This window comes from Podarcis tiliguerta, assembly GCF_965153285.1.
Source record: "Podarcis tiliguerta genome assembly, chromosome: 7".
Classification (NCBI taxonomy): domain Eukaryota; kingdom Metazoa; phylum Chordata; class Lepidosauria; order Squamata; family Lacertidae; genus Podarcis; species Podarcis tiliguerta.
Genome location: NC_139540.1, coordinates 18,407,276 through 18,428,712, shown reverse-complemented (window position 1 = coordinate 18,428,712; position 21,437 = coordinate 18,407,276). Strand labels below are relative to the sequence as shown.

Here is a 21,437-nt window from a genome sequence, read left to right as displayed (position 1 = left end):
CCCCAAGGATCTGATACTGCTTGCTAAGGAGAGGTAAGTATGTTTGAAAGATCAGCTGTTCGTTACAGTCACCCTGCTACTTAGAAGGTGTAATGAATCCTTGAGACAACTCTCTGCCTTGGGAGAGTGTAGTCTACAGCCCTATAAAAGTTCAGTCTAAAGGATGAAGGAGCAGAAACACCAAGGGGAGCAGACTTGAAGAAGGGCTTGTCTCTTCCCCAAGCTGCCTCGCCATTTGCAACACCTAGCTGAGAGAAGCTACTCATTATCTGAGAAGAAATGAATCAATCAGTCCATATTTTATTTATTTACATAATCTATATGCCACATTGTCATTATAAATTTATGTTCTCAGGTTGTCTAAGCAGACCCGTAAGGAAAAAAGAAGTACAACTTTTATTGATCCACTAAAAAGCTGGTAATTGTGAGAAATAAGAACGGATGAACAAATAATGTTGTTGCTGATATTATTTTCTTTGTAAATAAAACCCATGACCCAGAAATCCTAGTGAATCATTAGTGTACTCCTCCAAGTCAATAATAATAATAATAATGATGATGATGATGATGATGTATGGCCATTTTTCAGGGATTCTTTAGCTGTAATTCCTGTGTTTGGGGGGGGGGGAGGTTGGACTAGATGATCCTTAGAATTCTATGAAAGCATATTGATTTCCCTTACAAAACCTGGAACCATTGTTTCCCCATCTGAGAGCTCCAAGTCCTAGCATCCTTTAATAAGCTGCTTTTCGCAGGATTATTTGGGGAGTGAAGCTCATTAGATATGCTTTAAAAGCACAGTGTGGATCTGCCCTCACTTAATATAGTTTAATATACAGACTTACAGCACAGCCCTAAGCATGTCTACTCAGGCGTGCTGAGTTCAATGTGACTTAGACCCAGTTTTGCTTGTACAGTGGTACCTCGGGTTAAGTACTTAATTCGTTCTGGAGGTCCGTACTTAACATGAAACTGTTCTTAACCTGAAGCACCACTTTAGCTAATGGGGCCTCCCACTGCCACCGCGCCGCTGGAGCACGATTTCTGTTCTCATCCTGAAGCAAAGTTCTTAACCTGAAGCACTACTTCTGGGTTAGCGGAGTCTGTAACCTGAAGCGTATGTAACCCGAGGTACCACTGTATAGGTTCACAGCCTTAATATGATCTACAGCATGGAATACAGAATAGCACTCTGATTAGCTAGGGCATTTTATTTTAACAGATTAGGCCTGGGAAATTTTGGCCTTTCTTGTTCAGCTTTGAACCCATTTATGATGCAGGTTTCAGTCTGAGAATTCAGTCTGAGATTAAAAGGCAGTGGGGCCTGGATCTAGGTCAAAAGGGGCTTCTTAGAGATGTAATGAGCCCTCAGGGCTTAAATAAAATATAGCCTATTTTTTTCTGTCGCAAAGCAGCTCCATTTTTTAAAAAAGCCGACTTTGCTGGAGTCCAATGTACTTTTGTCAAAACAGTAAAGCCCACATTTGTGCAACACACAAAATAAATAATGACAGTAATAACAGACATAAACAGAAAGAACTCATAAGGGCACCACACTGATATTTGATGCTAAACATGAATGATACTTGCGGTCAAGAAACTAGACATTCTAATATAACCACATTAGACTGTCATCTAAATACAGATATTCTGCTGGTATTATAATGGCTTGGAGAAATGATTGATGAGAAGTTTTATCAGTACCATTAGCAGCCCATGCATCACTCCGGTGGAACAACATTATCAAGTCCTTGAGCTCATTTCATTAGATACAAAAATGAGGACTTGAAGAATATGTAGAAGAAGGAAACTTATCTGAGTAATGAATGTAGGAGCTACATTTTGTAGTGCATATAACTGATAGAATCTGTCAGGGACTACATGAATAAACTAAAGGTCAGTGTCACTTAAACAGTTTAAATAATTACTGGTAAAAGCAGGAGCAGACAGAATGACTGATAGCTGATATCTGTAAGGAAACATTGAGGCAGTTGCTACAGAGCTACGGCAATTTAAAATGGTCATGGCTAGCATTTCAATTATTAACCTGATTTTCTTCAGAGCAGTTTTAAGCTCATGCATATTTATGACCTAGATTAGAAGAGTGATGTGCACTAATGAAGAGCAACTACCTTCCTTGGGTCAAATTAACTTTTGTAATTTATTTTATTTATTCAATTTATAAGCCATCCTATAACAATCGTTCTGTGGGCAGCATGCAAGTAAAATGGGCTCCAAGATGAAAATCACACTGTCATTTTTAAAAATTCTGCAAAAACACAAACAAGACAAACGTTTTTAAAATAGAGACCAAGATATTAAACAGCACAGCCCTAAAGAATTAAAGGAAGGGAAAGAAATGCAAAAACAAAACAAAACAAACACCATAGGGCTAAAAATAATATCAGGGCACTGCATAATAAAGCTGATGCAGATGTTTTGGACTACAACTCCCATCAGACCCATCAAGCAAGTTGGCTGAGGCTGATGGGAGTTGTGGTCATTTGGAGTGACCAAGTTGGTAAAGAGTAGCCTAGAACATCTGGAAAAATGAAATGGTGTTTGATGCTGAAAAGACATGTAAGTATTTAAATGACCTGGTGGCCCTCCTTGGGCATGGTTTTCCACAACAGAGATGCTACTGCTGGAAAGTCTCTTTCTTTTGTAGCCAGCCATTGTGTTTAATTTGATTAAGGCACCTGAAGAGTACCTCAGCCAATAATATCAACACATGAGTAGGTACGGATACCAAGGTCTTATAGGATGGGTTTAAATTTTTAAAATACTAAAACCAGCCTTTGATATCATAAAAACCCTTATATAAAGACCCTCCCTCCTCCCTATTGATTATCTGGTTGTTATTTTTTAAAAAAAATAAAAAAATCAGCTAAGAAGAATTGCCATCATGAAGAAACAAAGCAAACTTTCAAATGTTGCATACTCATAAAAAAAGAAGAGTGTAAACAGGTCAAAGCAGCTTAAGACAGAATACAAGATACCGAGAAACTATGAGCAATGGTACAGGAATGTAGAACGAATTTGGTCTCCTAGTCTTAGAAGTGATGATGGAATGAACACAGTAGCAGGGTTCGGCAGTCAATATCTTAGGTATGGAGTCTCTGAAGCAGAGTTCTGAGTACACTGGGAGCTGCAGGACCAAATGGAAGTCCTGCTGTGTGCAGAGAAGCCCACTTCCCTTGTGCATTGACACCATTAGGTGTAACCCAGCAAAATCTTGGAAAATGTAAGTGCCATAGACAGGAATAATAGAGCAAAAGGGTAAACAAGTGTGTGGGTTGAACGCACTGTTTAGAGGAATTGCAACGTTTCCCTGGAAATGTGTAAAAATGAGGTGACATTTTCAGAATCCTGTGAGTTTAGTGATTCTGTGTAAACGGTATTTTCTAACGTAAGGGAGAAAAATATTAACAGCTACAGAAAAGAAAGGGTGGGATTCCTGGTTCTCTTTAGTGATAACTTTGTATAATTCTGCATATAACAGAAGGCCAGTAAGGCATGGGTGCTGGCAACAGTACAGGAACAAATGTGTCAGTACTTAATACAATACTTCATTAGACAGTAACTAGACCTTTACAAAAATACAACTTTTAACTACTCACCAACACATGTAGGAAGGGAATCATTCCACTGTGCCAATGCATTGGGCACTGTGTCACATCTAATTGCTATTGATCCATAGAGTATGTAACCTGGATTACACTCAAAAAGAACCAATGAACCAACTGCGAATTCATTTCCAATTCTTTTCCCAAATCGTGGCTCCGGCACCGAACTGCACTGGGTTGCACTTGTTCTTGGAACCGCTAGAAACCCACAAGAAATGGCATGTACTGATTCATAATGCAAACATATTTTTTTAGCCTGCGCAAACATTTAAAATACATTTAAAATTAGGGTTTTTTAAAAAATCACTTTGATGCAGTTCCTGATTGAGTGTATATATCTATTTTATCTTATATAACAAGGCCTATACTTATAAATGTTAAGTAAAACAACAGTTCTGATTAGATAAAAGAGCTGTCCCTACGAGCCCTTTGAAAAATCATGCTTGGGTTGTACTGTACATTAAAAAACAAACAAACTGTGATGCATTATTGAACTAATATATGAAGTTCATATTGTTGTGATGGATAGATATTTAAATGTATTGGCTATGGTTTTATGAATATATGATCTGTTTGTCAGATCAGTATTCAAATTTTATAAAAGACTGAATTACAGTAGCAAATGTTGACGTGCAGTCATTTTAAGTGCCTGAACCATAACATGGTAAATAAAGTAAATGAAGTGAAATGACTTAATAATTAATAGCAAAATTATTGATTTAGCTCAGGGTAATACACTGTCTAAATCCACAATGATACTTAAATATGTATTTGAGTGGCAGGCAAGGTTGAATATAAATAGATCAGATTATAAGCAAAATGGAAAAGGGAAGTCTCCCTGTCTCACTTCAAGTTTGCAAACCCTTCATAGCTCTTCTACAGATTTAAGTTTCATAAATGGTTATGTCTTCTTAAACATGCTAATAATAACCACAGGGATTCAAAATACATAAGGAAATATGATATATCCAGTGCTTTTTTCCTTAAATTTTTTTTTATGGGTACTCTCATTTTGACTCAAGAAAACCACCATTTTATAGCTCAAATTGGGAAAAATAAATACAGTGAATGGACAAAAGTGCAAAGATTCACAAAATGTTTAGGTGTATGCGTACCACTGCACTGGATATATCAACCAGATAGTATTTTCCCTATCAATATTTTATACTTCTTAATCTCTGTTGTGTTGGATACAGTTTCAAACTGACTGGAGTTGGGGGTTTTAAAATGTGTGTGTGTTTTAAAGAAAGGTCTTAGAAATGAAATGAAATGTGAAAGATTAGCACAAAGGTTTAAGTGAAGCACATTTGAAGCACTCATGTTTCATACCTTGATAAACAAAGTGAAATCCTTTAGCTGTTATGGGTCCAACTGAAGTAAACCGGATGGTAATCTGGTTCCCTGAGCTCAAGGGAAGGGATTCTCCTATTCAAGACAAAATGCATTGTATCTCAGAAACAGTTTGGTGGTTGTTGTTTTTTGCCAATAATCCTAAAATACTGTTGCATTACATCTGGCAAACATGTTATTTTAAATCCTAATCTCAGTGTTAGGGTCCTTTTGGGTCTAACTTGATATTCTGTCAGGTTCATATTGATTGACCTAGACATAAAGTATCACAGTTGATTAGTTACATTTAGTAAGTTATTACCTTTTACAAGTGGTGTTTCGGAAAGGGGATATTTTGCTAACACAGGCTATTCCTCTATTCATCTTTTTAGCAAAGATATCAGTGGCATGTATATCCAAGATTTTTCTCACTTCTGAGGAATGATTACATGTGGCTTGAATCATACAGACACACCTCCTTTCAACTGATCTCATTGTAATTTATTTGTATAAGAAAATATTTTGGAATTTTAACCCACCCACATCAAGAAGAAAAAAAAATCAGTATCAACCATCTATCCACCAGAATATCTGGCACAAATCTTTACTCAAGAAACAAGGAATGCATGGTTGTTCTATGATGATATACCTGAATGAGATCCTGAAAGAGAAGATAATAAAGACGACTGTTGAGTTGGGCCATCATATACCTCAACCACGTCATGGAGTGATGTCTGAAAAAATACAAACTGGCCAAAAACCACTAAAGGAAAGATAAAAAGAAAAATAGGAAGTTAAATTGAAAGAAAGTTATTGTTCATTTTTAATACCATGCATACAGCTAAGTGATACTCTGATAGCAGTAACCATTTTCATACAATATCCTAAGTGTAATGAACCATTGTTTCTTCTGATCCAGCTGTCATGTTGGTTCTGTTGGGCAGCTTCTTATATTGATAGAAGTCTGCAGATCCTATGGGAGCAGGCCAGCCAATCTGTGGGGAATGAGTCTATCGGAAAAGACCACAGAAGTGCATGCAGAGAGAAGGAGGATGTCATCAAAGTACCACTACAACCACAACTCTAACCATGACCACCAGATTCCTTTGGAGACAAAGATTCATTTGGAGGGCCTGACCTTTGCTGTTCTGCCCAACGAGAGCCAAATGTAAACAAGAAATACAAAAAAGTAAAGAAGAAGAAGAAGTCTTTCGTAGAAACATCTACCACCTCATGCCCTTAGCAAGTTGGATACAAAAGCATTAATTTATAGTTGATTAGTCTATTGGAAGTTTAATTAACTTCAGCATGATTAATGTTTTCATCAAGACTGTGCATTTGGACCCTGAATCAATTTCCAAGCCCTCCTTTATCTTAGAGTCTCATGATGAGAATGCAAGGGGTCAAACAGGAGGCGGCAGGAGAAGAAAAGAAAAATTATGTGAACCACTTTGCTAGCTCTGCTAGCTCTGACTGGTTGGGAGAAACCCCAGATCAGATTTAGGGAAAATGCAGGGACGCCAAAATTTCCATCAGCAAAAGGAAACTTCTTGCTCCATTGCACTTGAACTTGCGAGTTCAAGGACAAAACTGAAGCTTCCCAGCTAGTGACAGTCACCCTTGGACTCTGTAAGGTAAATGTACCCCTTCCCGTACGGGTCAGTCATGTCGGACTCTAGGGTTGTGCGCCCATCTCATTTAAGAGGCCGCTCTGGACTCTGTACAGAGCAGCAAAAACCTAGATAGAATGCTTGTGCATAATCTTCAATTCTCACATGTCCATTGAAGCCCCAATATGAAAGCTGAAAAGGACTATTGATAATGGGTTTCTTTTTCTCTCCATTCTGTACATCTTCCCACCCTGAACATCTGTTATTAGTTATTTACATGCCCAGAATATCATTGCCTCAGGGGAAACAAGCATCAAAGACCAGCTTTACTCAGAAAGGAAATAAATGGTTGCTATGATTTTTCTACACCTGTTATAGTGAAACTTTGATAAACGGTCACTGAAGTTAGCTCCTATTCTGCAACAAGTGTTAATGCTTCCAAGCTACAACAAACAGCCTGAATTTCAAAAGTCTTTTGAACTTCATGGAGCTTTTGGAGGTGGGAGAGAAGTGTCAGTTCATGATCTTAGGACTCTGAAAACATAGTTCTAAACTGGAAGCTGGTGTGAGCAGTTCACCATTTGGATAGACTTCTTGGGAATGTTCCTACACTGAGCAGGAAAGCCATCTCCCAGGACTGGAAAATCTAGTAGACACCAGAAATTCAGGGACGCTGATTTAATTAAAAAAGTCAAAAGTTCAGATTTTACAAATGAAGTGTGTGTGGTGGTGGGGAAATAGTTACAGAAAGAGTAATAGCAATGATGTTATTGGTCTCAGGATTCTTTTCTGTACTCTGGAGACATGTCAGGAGCTTGTCAAAGAAACACACACACACACAGAGAGAACAGCCTGAGGATGATTATATAGCTTTGTCATAGCACGCCATTTCATTCCTGAACCCTTAATTAAACGCTACATATAAGAAGAGAATTCTCTTGTATTATCCATGCAAAGTCTATCCCACATGTTAATATTAATATTCAAGTGTAGCATATTAATTTCCATGTAGGTTCTACAGCTCTATATACTGGACTGTATTGAAGACAACATTTTTTTGTCTAGAGTGAAGACGAGAATCTTTAGAGCAAAACATATTCCCTTTGTTCTTAAAGGGTATCTTAAAGCTTGTAAGATTAATTATAGTGAATGATAGCTTTGGTAGGTCTCTAGTTGTTCTTTTTTTTTTACTACAAAGGCTCTTCTTCATTGCTCTCCTATGAACCAACATAATTGTAGTCATACACATGCTTCTCCTTTTTTCTCCTTCCCCTTCAACAATATCTTGAATAACGAGAGCGGCATTATATTTACATTGCATTGTTTGATTCTCTGTTGGAATTGTCGTGGTTTCCAAGACAATTTCCTTTCCATTATTTCTCTATTTCATTCTTATAAATATTCTATTTTGCTTGATTGCTCTCAGCCACTCAGCAGATATTTTCATCAGTTGCTGTTACAAAGCTGAATGTGGGGGGAAATCAAATTGATGAGAATCTCCCTTCAGTTTCTAAAGAGAGTTACCCTTATAATTTGATAACCTTTTCGAGCTGTCATAAGGCTCTCACAAATGGTCTCACTGGCATCATGAGAATGTGGTTCGGCTGCTCTAGATTTCAAAATACATCAGATATAAAGAAGAAATGAATGGTGAAAATCTTCCCGGTCCACAGTAGAATGCAAATGAAGAAATCAGAAGAAGCATATCACCTGATGATGCCTTCGGTTGTGGAGACAATGTTTTCTAGGAAACAAGGAGGATTCTGATAGAGAATAGGATGATGTGATAATATCAATGGTGCACAGTGAATTTTTTTGCAGGGGAACAGTTAGGGCCAGAGGCACCAGCCTGCAAGGGTGATGGGGCGTGTGTGACATTGTGCAAGGAACATTGTGATGCCCTGAAATCACACATGTGAGCATCGCGCCTCCCTCCCTAAGTCAGACGGAAGCTTCCCGGGCTTTGGGAAGGAGGAACCAGACTTAGTACCATAATTCACTGTGAACATTTAGGGGACTAACCTAGTCCACTGACCACACGCCACTGGATAATATAATCACATCCACAATATACATTTAAGAGCCCTTGGGTACCCCAGATAATCCCTAGTCCAGCCTCATGGGAAGGAGAAATCCTCCCCCTCCTTTTTTCTTGTGAAAGGTAGACGACAATGACGATGATGATAATAATAATAATAATAATTTATACTCCGCCCATCTGGCTGGGTTTCCCCAGCAAAATATTAAAATACAATAACAATAACAATGTCTGCCTGTTCTCATGTATACTCAAACGAGTCCTGCTCCTTACTTTGACCACTGCCTTGCCCTCTCCTAAGTATGGAGGCAATTACTGTATCACATATTCTAACCTATCAAACACCAACACATGAAATAATTGGGGGGAACGGGGACGACACCATATATAAAACCATCTCCGCACTATAGCTCCTCCTGCCTCCCCAGTTTTATTCATTTTAGGAAAGACAGTGAAAAATACTTGTTATGACTTCTTAACGAAGTAACTTAAGATGATTTTTAATTATCAGAAAGGACTAAGTTGGATCTTATATAATTGCAGCATCAATTATTTGTCTCCACCACAAATAAGGACTTCTATCTCCACACTTTAGTATTACCCTCGGTTGCTCAGGTTAATCCTTCCCGATATATATGAAGCCCTGAGGAATATATCACGTCACTGCATAGCCTGTTGATTGGTTACACTTTGCATACCAAATTCACTTCAAGGCCTCAATCTTCACAGGCTTATATTGAATTGACCTGATGGATATGTTTGTTCATGAACACCCACAGAAACACCATTACTCTAGGAGAGATCTGTTGTTTTCCCCCCTAAGGCGAGCCTTATAAGCTAAAGCAAACAACTTAGAATTCAATCTTTAGCTCAGCCTACAACCAGCACAAATCAAATATTTAAAATGCCCATGAACAATTCAAATTCATAAATGCCAGTGTGTGTGGAATTTATCTCAGAGCTTATTTATTCCGTTATTTAAATATTTATAAACCCACACTTCTGTAGGAAATATAGCAAAGTGTTGTACCACATAAATACATAATACAATAATAATAATGTCAGTAAAAACAATGAAATGTCATTCAAAAGTGTTGGTGTTTTTTAAAAAATAAATATAAAAAGGATGAATTCCAAAGGCCTATCTGAACAGCCCAGTTTTTAAAAGGCATATAAAAGAAAGCAGGGAAGACTCCCACAGGACTTCTATTGGCAAGGAGTTCCACAGGGCACGGCTTTCCCCACTAAATGCGCAGTTTCTGGTATAGGGACACAGTGGACCACAAAAAGTCATCCACCAGAAGATCTCCGTTGTCATTTACTGTGCTGCAATGAAAACAACTTTTGTAATAGCATATGTTAAAACTGGCACACAATATCTAAAGATCTTTTTACAAGGCTTAAAGAACTCTATATGAAGTCAACAGATGCCACTCAGACTGATGCTAGTGCAGATGTTATCTAGAAAGAAGCATTAGGAGTATATAGATAATTATATTCCACTTTAGTTTATTCCCACTTTCCCCTCACAGTCTTTTTTTTTAAAAAAAGCGCATTACTCTTTTAGGCACATACAGTATTATGTATTTGCAGGAAACTGTGGAAACCATAGAATGTGTGTGTGTGGAGGGGGACTTATCCGAGATCACCCCAAAGACGTTTAATGTCTATTCATATCTTCACTGAGAACAACAACAACAACAACAACAAGAGAGTCAGGGAAAATATGACTGCCATGATATTATTCTCCAAAGCTAAAACACACATTGAAATGAGCTCAGGTTATTCACTGGGCATCCTTCTTTCCCTAGCAGGTTGAAAAAACTCAAGAACACTATTTAGAGACAAGCATCTAACTATACTATATTTGCCTTTTGCGGCGTGCTGGCATCTGCATGCTCAGTATGACAGAAATCGACTTGGCTGAGTGGACTTTGATGTCTTCAACAATTGGTGATTTAGAAGCAATTTAAGGCTCTCATACACACCCTTTACCTTGGAAAAACACAAGATAATGCAAAGCTCTTAAGCTGTCATCATTGCATACCTGTCTGAAAACAACATAGATGGGGAGGTAAATATTTTCTGAAATATATTTTTCTTCCCTCTTGGCTGGAATCCCAAAAACCTCTTCTCAGCCTATGAATTCCACTCAAGTAAATATTTATTGATTGTTCCCCATCAAGTCCTCAATGGGCAAGGGGGAAAAGTGGATTTTAGTCAGTGTGGCTGCCATTCAGCATTTGGAAATGCTCCTTTGGCTTCTCTAATAGGTAAGAAGCTTCAGGCATGCAGTGCTTGCCTGAACTTAGTTTCCTTAGGAAGGATGTCACAGGAGGATTTTCGTGCTTTAAAATATTCCACTTTAATTACAAAAATACAGTTGAGTCCAGAAGGAAACATAGCCTAAACATGCAAAGCCAACGTCTACTGCTTCCATATCTGATATGAGAGAGGAACAGCCAGCACACAAAAAATAATGTCTAACAGATCCCAAACTCAGTTTATGTTTCTGGGAATTCCAGACTGATAAATTTTCTGGTGGGATTCAAATTCAGCAAATTCACAGTTAAAGCTGATTTGGAGTTCTTGCACTAGAAACCCACTTCCTTTAAAGCTGGAATATTTTGCAATAGGGAAAGCATATCTGTACCCTATCTCTTTATGAGACTTGTCTGGTCTATAACAGAACAATCCTCTCCCCCAGTCACTGTGTTGCTCCCCTCATAGTTGAGTTGGGAACTAGTTGGAGTCTTAGTCTTGTCTGAGTAGCAAGTCCTAGCTGATGTGTTGAGTTGCTGTTTTGATATTCATAAATCAATAAAAATATAAAAGTTATCCTAACCCGAGGTACTATTTCTGGATTAGCTGAGTCTGTAACCTGAAGCGTATGTAACCTGAAGCGTATGTAACCTGAGGTACCACTGTATTTGCAGTCTAATCTCCTTGCAAACAAAACAGGATAAATGTTCAATAAACAGATCATCTGGAAGCCTTCTGTATCCCTAACCACTATATTGTTCTTTTCATACTTAGATTACAGTATCTTTAGTTGAGGGGACTGGGCAAAGGACTGCTACTGGCTGCCCTATTAAGGAACTTGCAGCTATTTACAAAAAAGGACCAGATAATCAGTGACTAAATATTTGCATTCCATTCTGGATAGAGCTGAGTGGTTCTGCAGCCCACCTTTCTATCAGAGATTAATCTTCCGAAGGCATACTCTAATCCACAAACAAGTCTCTGCAGATAAAGCCTCATGAACTTCATTTCATAAGCGTGAGCTTTTCCAAAGCCCTGTATGCACTTTTTCTGTTGAATTTAAATCTGGGCCTCCAAAACAAAACAAGGTGAACTTACATGGCAGTACATCCCATTGAGTGTAGTGGGGCTTACTCTACATAAATATGCTTAGTCTTGCAGTATATAGCAGTATGTACACAATACATTTCTTTATATCATTTCTTTCTTTCTTTTTAAAAAATATTATAATGCAAACTAGCTGCTCATGTCTGAAAATATCAGCCAGGGATTTGTAAATGCAAACTTCTCCACTAATGCTCAAGGCAAAATGAGCCTGCTCTGTGATCAAAAAGTTCTTTATTTTTTTCCTGCAAGAAGCAGAACAAGCATTAATGGAAAGAGGGTATTTTGTATTACAGTGGATGGAGTCAAGCTCAGTGGTGGAGTGTGTGATTTGATGCAGTCTCAGATCCTCAGGCAAAGGATTTTTCAGGGCTGGAACAGAGTTCCCATTTTTGAGAGCCGCTGCCAGACAGATAGAATATAATGGGCCTTATCTCTAATATATTGGAGAACAGTGAAGTAGGGAGGACTATTTAATCAAATTTATCCATGTAGAGGAGCAGAATTTTCCCATCTGTTCATCGGATGTAGGGTTCACAATTAGCATTAACACCTTTTCTATTTTTCCCTAAGGTGGCAGCGGTTATTTTTGCTGGTGCTGCAAGTAGCAACTGTATTGGCAACCTGCCCACCATTTTGTATCTTTCACTGGCAATGGTGGCCACCATTAACCCAACAAAATGGCAGGTAACATAAAAGTGGTGTATTTCCATGGCAGTGGGGGGGGGGGATGTAACATTTCTCAGAGAAAAATGCATTCTGAGAAATTTCAGCTCAGCTCTGCTATGCTCTGTTGATCTCATGCTGTGCTGTTAATCTGCTGTTTTAGGAGTGCTATATTTTCTGCTACCACCTTTGTATGTTTGTAAATAAACCCAATATCACAAAATGCCATAAAACCACAGAAATCTCTCTTTCCAAAGGAACTTCATTCCAAAGGAAACCTGGAATTACTCACTATTTTTGGAAATAAGGAACTTATAATAATATAACTGAGCCTAAGAGAAGAGTAATGTTTGTTTGTAACTTCTATTGTCAAAATTTCTTGGTTGATTGTGATACAGCAGTTAAAATAGGTAAATGTTACAAGACCAGACTGCTAGAGGGTATCTAAAATATACTAAAACAGGGGTAGGCAACCTAAGGCCTGTGGGCCAGATGCGGCCCAATCGCCTTCTCAATCTGGCCCGCAGATAGTCCGGGAATCAGCCTGTTTTTACATGAATACAATGTGTCCTTTTATTTAAAATGCATCTCTGGGTTATTTGTGGGGCCTGCCTGGTGCTTTTACATGAGTAGAATGTGTGTTGTTATTTAAAATGCATCTCTGAGTTATTTGTGGGGCATAGGAATTTGTTCATTAATTTTTTCAAAATATAGTCCGGCCCCCCACATGGTCTGAGGTACGGTGGACCGGCCCACAGCTGAAAAAGGTTGCTGACCCCTGTACTAAAATAAAAGAGCTTGAAAAGCAGGGTATTTCAGTGAAGAACATTTTGAATTTGACACCAGGAGTCATAGGTTGAAATTCCCTTCAGGCATGAAAACCACTAGGTAACTTTGGATTGTTATCTTTCAAGTTTAATTCACTTCTCAGAGTTTATATCAGAATCAAATGCAGACAGCTACAGTGTAAATATGCAACCTTTGTTCCTTGAAACGTGGTGTGTGTGTGTATTCAAAATTTGGAGCACAATCCTGTAGTCTCAGAAAGATGTCCCAGGGGCTATAGTATTTTGAAGAACTCCCTCTTTGCAGTTGAAAAATTAGTTCCATACATACATGGGGCCTTTATTACAGCCATAGAAATCTCCATTGCCGTCCCTCTTCTGCTATAGAGGGTTGTGGTGTTCATGGTATCTTTAGAAAGGGAGAATCATATCTCATATAACCTTTATAAATCCTGAAATAACTACCAAACCGTCTATCAATAAAGGAAACATCATAGCCACACTAACAGCATGGTAACAGATGGTGATATTATCATATTAAAAAGATATATACTCATAAGCCCACCATTTATTTTATATTTCTGTTCCAAGGGGGCAAGGGTGATTATACAAAGAATTCCACAGGTCCTTGAAGAACCTGCCATCTAATCATCAGCTATATAAAAGAGCTAGACATGTTTTAGAGTTTAAAAAAGAAGAGAAAAGGATAAACCTGAAAGGCTCACGTACAAGCAAGGTGCAAGAATCTTTGTAGGCAACCTAAATTGCTTCTGTGCCTCTATGAAATAGGAATGCATTACCAGAAGAAACCCCATGCTCTCTTTTTTTTTCCACCCCAGAGGGCCAAAATGTCTAATCACCAGGAGTAGAAGAAGCCAAGTCTGTCCACATGCGCTCTGACCATTGTAATAATAGAAACATATGGTCATTATTTTGTTCTAATGAGAGAACATCTGGTCCAACATCAGGGAGCTTTTCTGTGCCATTTCATGCACATACACAGACAGCAGATTAACAAACCCTTCCTGGCAGGTTAATTTGGGCTGCAAAGATGCGTTCAAAATACTAGACTGCCACTGACATGTTCTACAAGCTTTGATTTTGCTGTTACCAGGTTTTCAAAACTAGGGGAGGACAAACAAATCTGTGACAGGATTTCCTCTGTAGTTCAGCTCTGACAAGTTTTGTTATTTTAAAACTATGGAGAAAACCAGAAACATCTTAAAGTGGTGTTAAACATACCATTGTATATTAAGGTAAAGGTACCCCTGCCCATACGGGCCAGTCTTGACAGACTCTAGGGCTGTGCACTCATCCCACTCTAGAGGCTGGGAGCCAGCGCTGCCTGCAGACACTTCTGGGTCACGTGGCCAGTGTGACAAGCTGCATCTGGCGAGCCAGAACAACACACAGAACGCCATTTACCTTCACGCTAGTAAACAGTCCCTATTTATCTACTTGAACCCGAGGGTGCTTTCGAACTGCTAGGTTGGCAGGCGCTGGGACCAAGCAACGGGAGCGCACCCCGCCACGGGGATTCGAACCGCTGACATTTCGATCGGCAAGTCCTAGGCGCTGAGGCTTTAACCCACAGCGCCACCCGCGTCCCACCATTGTATATTAGAGGCCCCCAAAATGATATTGTTTTATTTGCTGTATAATATTTTGGTGGGTTGGGAATAAACTTTTTAGGGTTATATGTGGGGATTTTCCCTTGCGAGTGAGGCTGGCAAGCAAACAAGAGTTTCTTTGACTTTGTTGCCATGATTTCTTTGATCATTATCATAGTAAGAAAACTTCCTGGTGTAGCTTGGGCTGAACTTTTATTGTTCAGTTGTTGTACCAACAAGGATGGGGGACCAGTTAGGATGCTCCACCCCAAGATACTAATGGATTCCTGAATACCCTGAGAGATTTTCCAGTGGATAGACCTGGTGATCCTTCTAAGGCCCTCATCTTGCTGTGGAATGATGAGATGTAGGGGGCCACTGATACAAATCATCCTAAACGGTGGTTGGCTCCCATTTTGGGAAAGTCAGCTACCTGCCCTGCATGGAGTTATATTCTCTCCACTTCATTTCTGGAAGCAGTCTCAGAAATTTATACTGGGTGAAAAGATGGAATACAAATTTAACAAAGAATACATCAGCACAATGGGGTGCACCTGTAATAAACAAGTAATGTTTATATATCACCCAGTAGTGATGTATGGAAGTGAGAGCTGGACCATAAAGATGGCTGATCGCCGAAGAATTGATGCTTTTGAATTATGGTGTTGGAGAAGACTCTTGAGAGTCCCACTGCAAGAAGATCAAACCTCTTCATTCTTAAGGAAATTAGCCCTGAGTGCTGACTGGAAGGACAGATCCTGAAGCTGAGGCTCCAATACTTTGGCCACCTCATGAGAAGAGGAGACTCCCTGGAAAAGACCCTGATGTTGGGAAAGACTGAGGGCACAAGGAGAAGCGGACAACAGAGGACAAGATGGTTGGAAGGTGTTCTTGAAGATACCAGCATGAGTTTGACCAAACTGCAGGAGGCAGTGGAAGACAGGAGTGCCTGGCGTGCTCTGGTCCATGGGGTCACGAAGATTCGGACATGACTAAATGACTAAACAACAACAACAATAAACAAGGCTGAATCACAAATTACTTGTATGTACATCTCTATGGGTCATAGATTTCTGCATTCATTAGGTGTTGACCCTTGATGAAAATCTTTCATTATTGCAAACAGAGTAGGTTACAATAAAGGAATGGATTTCAAAGTAAAAATTGTGGACTATTAACAAGGCAAAATACACACACACACACACACACAAAGACACACACACACACACACACACACACTTTTGATAGATTTGGATCTATATTCCAAGCTTTTACTCTAAATTTTATTTATAAAAACGGAATAATCTCTTCCAAAAGTCACCTCATGCTAACTTCTTCCTAAGCATCTGCTCACTTGGCAAGCGTGCAAAGCACTGAACTGGTGAATGAACTACCTCCCAGCTGTGATCTATGATCTGCTGGCATAACAATTGCCAACTCTTTCTCCTATAAACCTGAGATTTGAAGGTGATGCAAAAAGGACTTTGTATTAAGCACTCAGTATCGAAAAGATGTAATATTGACATTGAACTTAAAGTGGGGGCAGCAGAGAATATATCACTGAAGTGTCTAATACAGATCTAACAGAAACATATAACACAATCAACTAATAAATAATATCTAGGGGAAAATGGTATTCAAAGGTTTCTTTTGTTTTATTGCTGGGACAGACACAGTAATTTCATTAGAATTTGCCAAACTACAAACCATAACATTCAGCATACAAAACAACTACATAACACAAGGCATTATGGGTTTAAAGAAAGGGCGTTGGAGTTCATAAGTGTCATCTATCAATTCAAACCAAGCTTAACTTGTTGTGATATTGTCTATCTCTTATCTTTCTTGCAGCCAGGGCAAAAGGTGCTGCTTTAGGTGTAACGAATCTGTTTAGATTATAAACAATATTGTCTAGGGCAAAGACAACCCCTATTAAAACCTAGGTATGGAACATTGTAGCCTCTGAGTTGTATCCAAATCCAACAAAGTAATTGTGTGAGGAGAATAACTTATGCTCACATGACAGAACTCCCCGCCTCCCTCTGGAGCAGATTTGGGAAGAGTGTGGGGATGTGCTTGGGATGAACAGGGAGAGGAAGTTCTGTCTCATGATTAAAAGTCATTAAACTCACAGTGACAGATGGATTCAACCCTCTGACTCTGGCTACAAAGTTGATAGCAAATCACAGCATTCCATTCTTCAAATTACTCCAGTTAACAGGCAAACTGCTGGAAGTCAACTTGATGATCTGGCACCCTGCAACACACACACACACACACACACAACCCCATTGTTCCAATCCATAAACATCTGTCATATTTGGTTTGTCACATTAGTTTGCAATTGGCCAACAAGCCATAGTTATCACCCCTTTTGGACTTCTGTGGCCTAATTCTCAGTGAACTAGTGAATCTGAATCTATCAATAATAATAACATTTTTTTTATTTATACCCCGCCCTCCCCGGCCAGAGCCGGGCTCAGGGCGGCTAACGCCAGTAAAATTACAATAAAACATAATGGGGGGGATGGACAATTTAAAATACAGGCTAAAATACAATTTAAAAAGCAGCCTCATTTTTAATAATAGCCCATAGATCAAAACCATAAGGGGAGGGAAACATAAGGGTCAGACTGAGTCCAAACCAAAGGCCAGGCAGAACAGCTCTATCTTGCAGGCCCTGCGAAAAGATGTTGGATGGCAGTAGAAGGTTCTCACAGGGGGGGAAAAGATTTCAAAAGGAAGAGTTGCAACCTAACCAGCCTTCTATGTAGAGAAAATCTTTATGTATGGAGTTGTATTCAATCACACAAGTCCCCCACCTGCAGCCTGATGTAGTAAGCCTCTCTCTTGGATTTAACATATTTGTGTGAGCTAGCCCTATACTGCCTCCTGTTTCATTATCTGCACATTCTTACCTCTCGTATAACACAGCATTTTTATTCTAGTTCTCAACAGCAGCTTGATAGAATTCAGTGAAACAAATAGAAATGTAAACAGCCATGGACCACCATTCTGGAAAGATTTTCAGGCACACTGCCAGAAACAAAGCATTCTGCAGTTAATGAGCTTCATAAGATAATAAAAAAGAGATAGCACTTCTTTATTGTTCAAACTAGTAACTTCTGCTGCTACTTTTAAGACCTACAAATGAGTTGTATGTATTCCGCTATGCTGTGGCAGACTATATCTTATTTTAATTAGATGGTGAGGTCTTAGGTAAAGTATAAGAACTGTACTCCCAGCACCCTTTCTTACTGAGTTTTTATTTATTTCCTATTAACATTAAACACTTTAGTAGAACTCAAATAAATATATCTGAACAGTGAGGAGAGAGTGGGGAAAGCGTAAGAAAAGGAATGTAAGGTAAAACGACATTTAAAAAAAAGGACAACTATGGATGTCAGTGATCAGCAAAGAATTTGAAATAGCTACTTTAAAAGGCAACCCAAATCTTGTCTTCAAGGTAGGGCTGAAATTAACAATGTGTATAGTGCTCTCACTTGAGAGTGGGAAGAATGAAAGTGTTAAAGGCTTAAGGGGGGGGGGGGGAGTAATATGAAGCATCTTGGGGAAACATTTAGTGTTGTAGATTCTACCACCTGAATTTTAAAGTGGTACAGTCCCAGGTGAGTTGCAATATACTTTTTTTTTCTTGTGAAAGTTTGTTTCATCCTTTGCTTACAACAGTCTCCAACTGGATTTATGTTGGGTTTTGTAGAATAGCAATAAGAGAATGAAGCAAAACTGAATTCTAAAAAACTCTAAGGGTATTCATATATAGGAGTTTCCAATGCGCCAGTCAACACACTTTATAGCAAAAATGTCCTTGGTTTTCTCAGATAGGCTCCTGGATAAAAGTATAATGTGGCAAAGAATTGTTGTTTATCAACATAACTTATTCCCTCCTGTGGATTGCTTCGCTTTACATGGCCCACAAGTCCAGCAAATCTGCAGTCCATGGAGAACAGGTACATTTGCTTATTAAAAAGCAAAGGTTACTGATTTTTGTGTTTAAAAAAATGGGGAACAGCTATCACATTGTTTCCCTAGGTATGTAAACTGATATATGTAAGGCAACTTGCTTCTGATGTTCAGAACATAAATAAATCTACTATAATATGTTGTGCAGAACAGAGTCTTTTCTACAGAGAAAGGAAGGAATGGTGGTAGCCAACCCATATGAACCAAAGCCTGGATCCACTCCCCAACACACCTCCTTTTTACCCTCTCCATCTCAGGGCACCCTCTCCATCTCAGGTGGATTGGACCTCGTGATTGGGCCTCTTTCTCCAAGGGTGGACCTCCCTCTTGATTTATGGAGAAGTAGATCCACACAAAGGGACGTGGGTGGTGCTGTGGGTTAAACCACAGAGCCTAGGACTTGCTAATCAGAATGTCAGCGGTTCGAATCCCCGCAACGGGGTGAGCTCCCATTACTCGGTCCCTGCTCCTGCCAATCTAGCAGTTCAAAAGCACGTCAAAGTACAAGTAGATAAATAGGTACCACTCTGGCGAGAAGGTAAAAGGTGTTTCGGTGCGCTGCTCTGGTTTGCCAGAAGTGGCTTAGTCACGCTGGCCACATGACCCGGAAGCTGTACGCTGGCTCCCTCGGCCAATAAAGCGAGATGAGCGCTGCAACCCCAGAGTCGATCACTACTGGACCTAATGGTCAGGGGTCCCTTTACCTTTACTAGATCCACACAATCCCATGACTCCTCTCAGAACTCTAAGGTTGCAGCCTTAAACTGTTGATATGAATTTTGTAATAAATAAACATTGTTTAGAAGGTGCCAAACAAAAACAAATGAACAACCCTGACTAAAATATTCCTTTAAATGGTGCATGGGGTTTTTAATCACCTGGATGCTTCCGAAATAGACACAGCCCTTGATGGAAGTGCAACTCAGAAAGCTGGGAGGGAAACACAAATACAAAGTTCTCATTCCCTTCTCTGATCATGAGATATTCATTCAATTGTTTGCAATTAATTCTGCTATGCATCTTCACTAACTGATATGCTGAGAAGGAGCCTCCGTGGAGTTTGAAGAATCTAACTGAATATGTGGGTGGAAAAAACACCAATTTGTTTTGTGATCTGTCAGATACTTGCTGGCTAGGGATCTAGGTACTGTTGCTTTCTTAGTCTCAGCAATGACAGTATTTCTCTTAGACTCAGCAATTATCCTGATGTTGCTTTTTGTCTCAGAATTACTACTGATGACCAGATGCACAAAACCTTGCAGGAGCTAGGGGGAAAATATTAGTGCTGCGGGGCCAGGTTATATGACCCAGCCTATTTCAGCATTTGTGTGTGAAAGAGTGTGAGTGAATATTGGTAATCATTTCAGAAAAAAGGCACATTGTCTATTTTCAGGGATCATGAAATTATCTTCAGGACACCAAAGCAGCATAAGGTTTTCTTTACTTAAAATACACAAAAGTTTTTCTACCACTTAAAGCTGCAGCAGAACTGCAGTGACCAGTGACATACCAAGGCCCCATAAATAAGGACTGGAACTTACATCATGGTGCAGATATATTTCAGCATGACATCCCACTGAAAACAATGGGAGAAAACTGTGTGGGTTTTTTGGTTTTGGGTTTTTTTAAGTAGATAGGGTAGGCTCTCCTAGATACAGGCAGCCCCTACATGTGTCAGCAGAGTGCGTATAAGTGCCCCCCTGTCCCCGGTCTGCCCAGTTCCACCCCTGTTCTGCTGTCTTCCACGTCCCAAATTCCCCGTGAATCAACAGTCATGTGTCAATTGGACAAGCCTAAAATGGCTGCCGCCTATATTCAATGAGCTTTGGAAGGTTCACAGCTTCAGAACCCTGGCCCAACAATAGGCTTGCTTTGTAAGGCTGCAATCCTTTATACACACTTAGACCTCAAGGTTAGCCCCAGTCATAGCTGCCAACTTACAGATTTGAAAATAAGGGACCAGCAGCCTCGGAAATAAGGGATCAGCAGCCAAAATAAGGGATTTTCAGAGCACAGGTATGTTCGACTTCTAAGCCCCTCCAAGCCAAAGGCAGAAAGCCCAGCCAGTAGCCAAACGAAGCCTCAGGCGGTGGTTCCCACAGTGCAGCAACCTGGCAAAGGGGATGCAGCAAGGAAAACCACCATCACCTCTCCGCTGGGAAGCACTGAGCAAAGGCCAGTCCCCAGGCAACGTGGCCGATTTGATCGGCACAAGGCATGCAAGCTCCACCCCCCAGTCGTTCTTAGACTCCTTATTGGGTGAGCAACGCAACCAAGCAACACAGTTGGAGCCTCTCTCCTCCCTGGCCGGCAGGGAGGGAGGGAGAGGAGCTGCTTCCTTTGAAACCCGGGAAATTTAAGGGGCATCATCAATAAGGGACAGCAACGGGACACGGCGCTGGGATAAGGGACTTTCCTGTCAA

General features: G+C 39.7%; 1 protein-coding gene across 4 annotated transcripts in view; it reads right to left on the bottom strand.

Moving 5' to 3' along the window:
- CSMD3 (CUB and Sushi multiple domains 3) overlaps window positions 1-21,437 on the bottom strand; it is a 568,382-nt gene that overhangs the window by 109,857 nt on the left and 437,088 nt on the right. For all 4 annotated transcript variants that reach the window (XR_014513736.1, XM_083450329.1, XM_083450330.1 and 1 more), the window contains 3 exons: window positions 5,605-5,718; window positions 4,956-5,051; window positions 3,621-3,824 (listed from right to left, as the gene is read on the bottom strand). Coding sequence is in view for 3 of the 4 variants with exons in the window: in XM_083450329.1 (XP_083306455.1) it covers window positions 3,621-3,824; window positions 4,956-5,051; window positions 5,605-5,718 (414 nt within the window). In the remaining variant the exon portion in view is untranslated. The remainder of the gene's footprint in view (window positions 1-3,620; window positions 3,825-4,955; window positions 5,052-5,604; window positions 5,719-21,437) is intronic.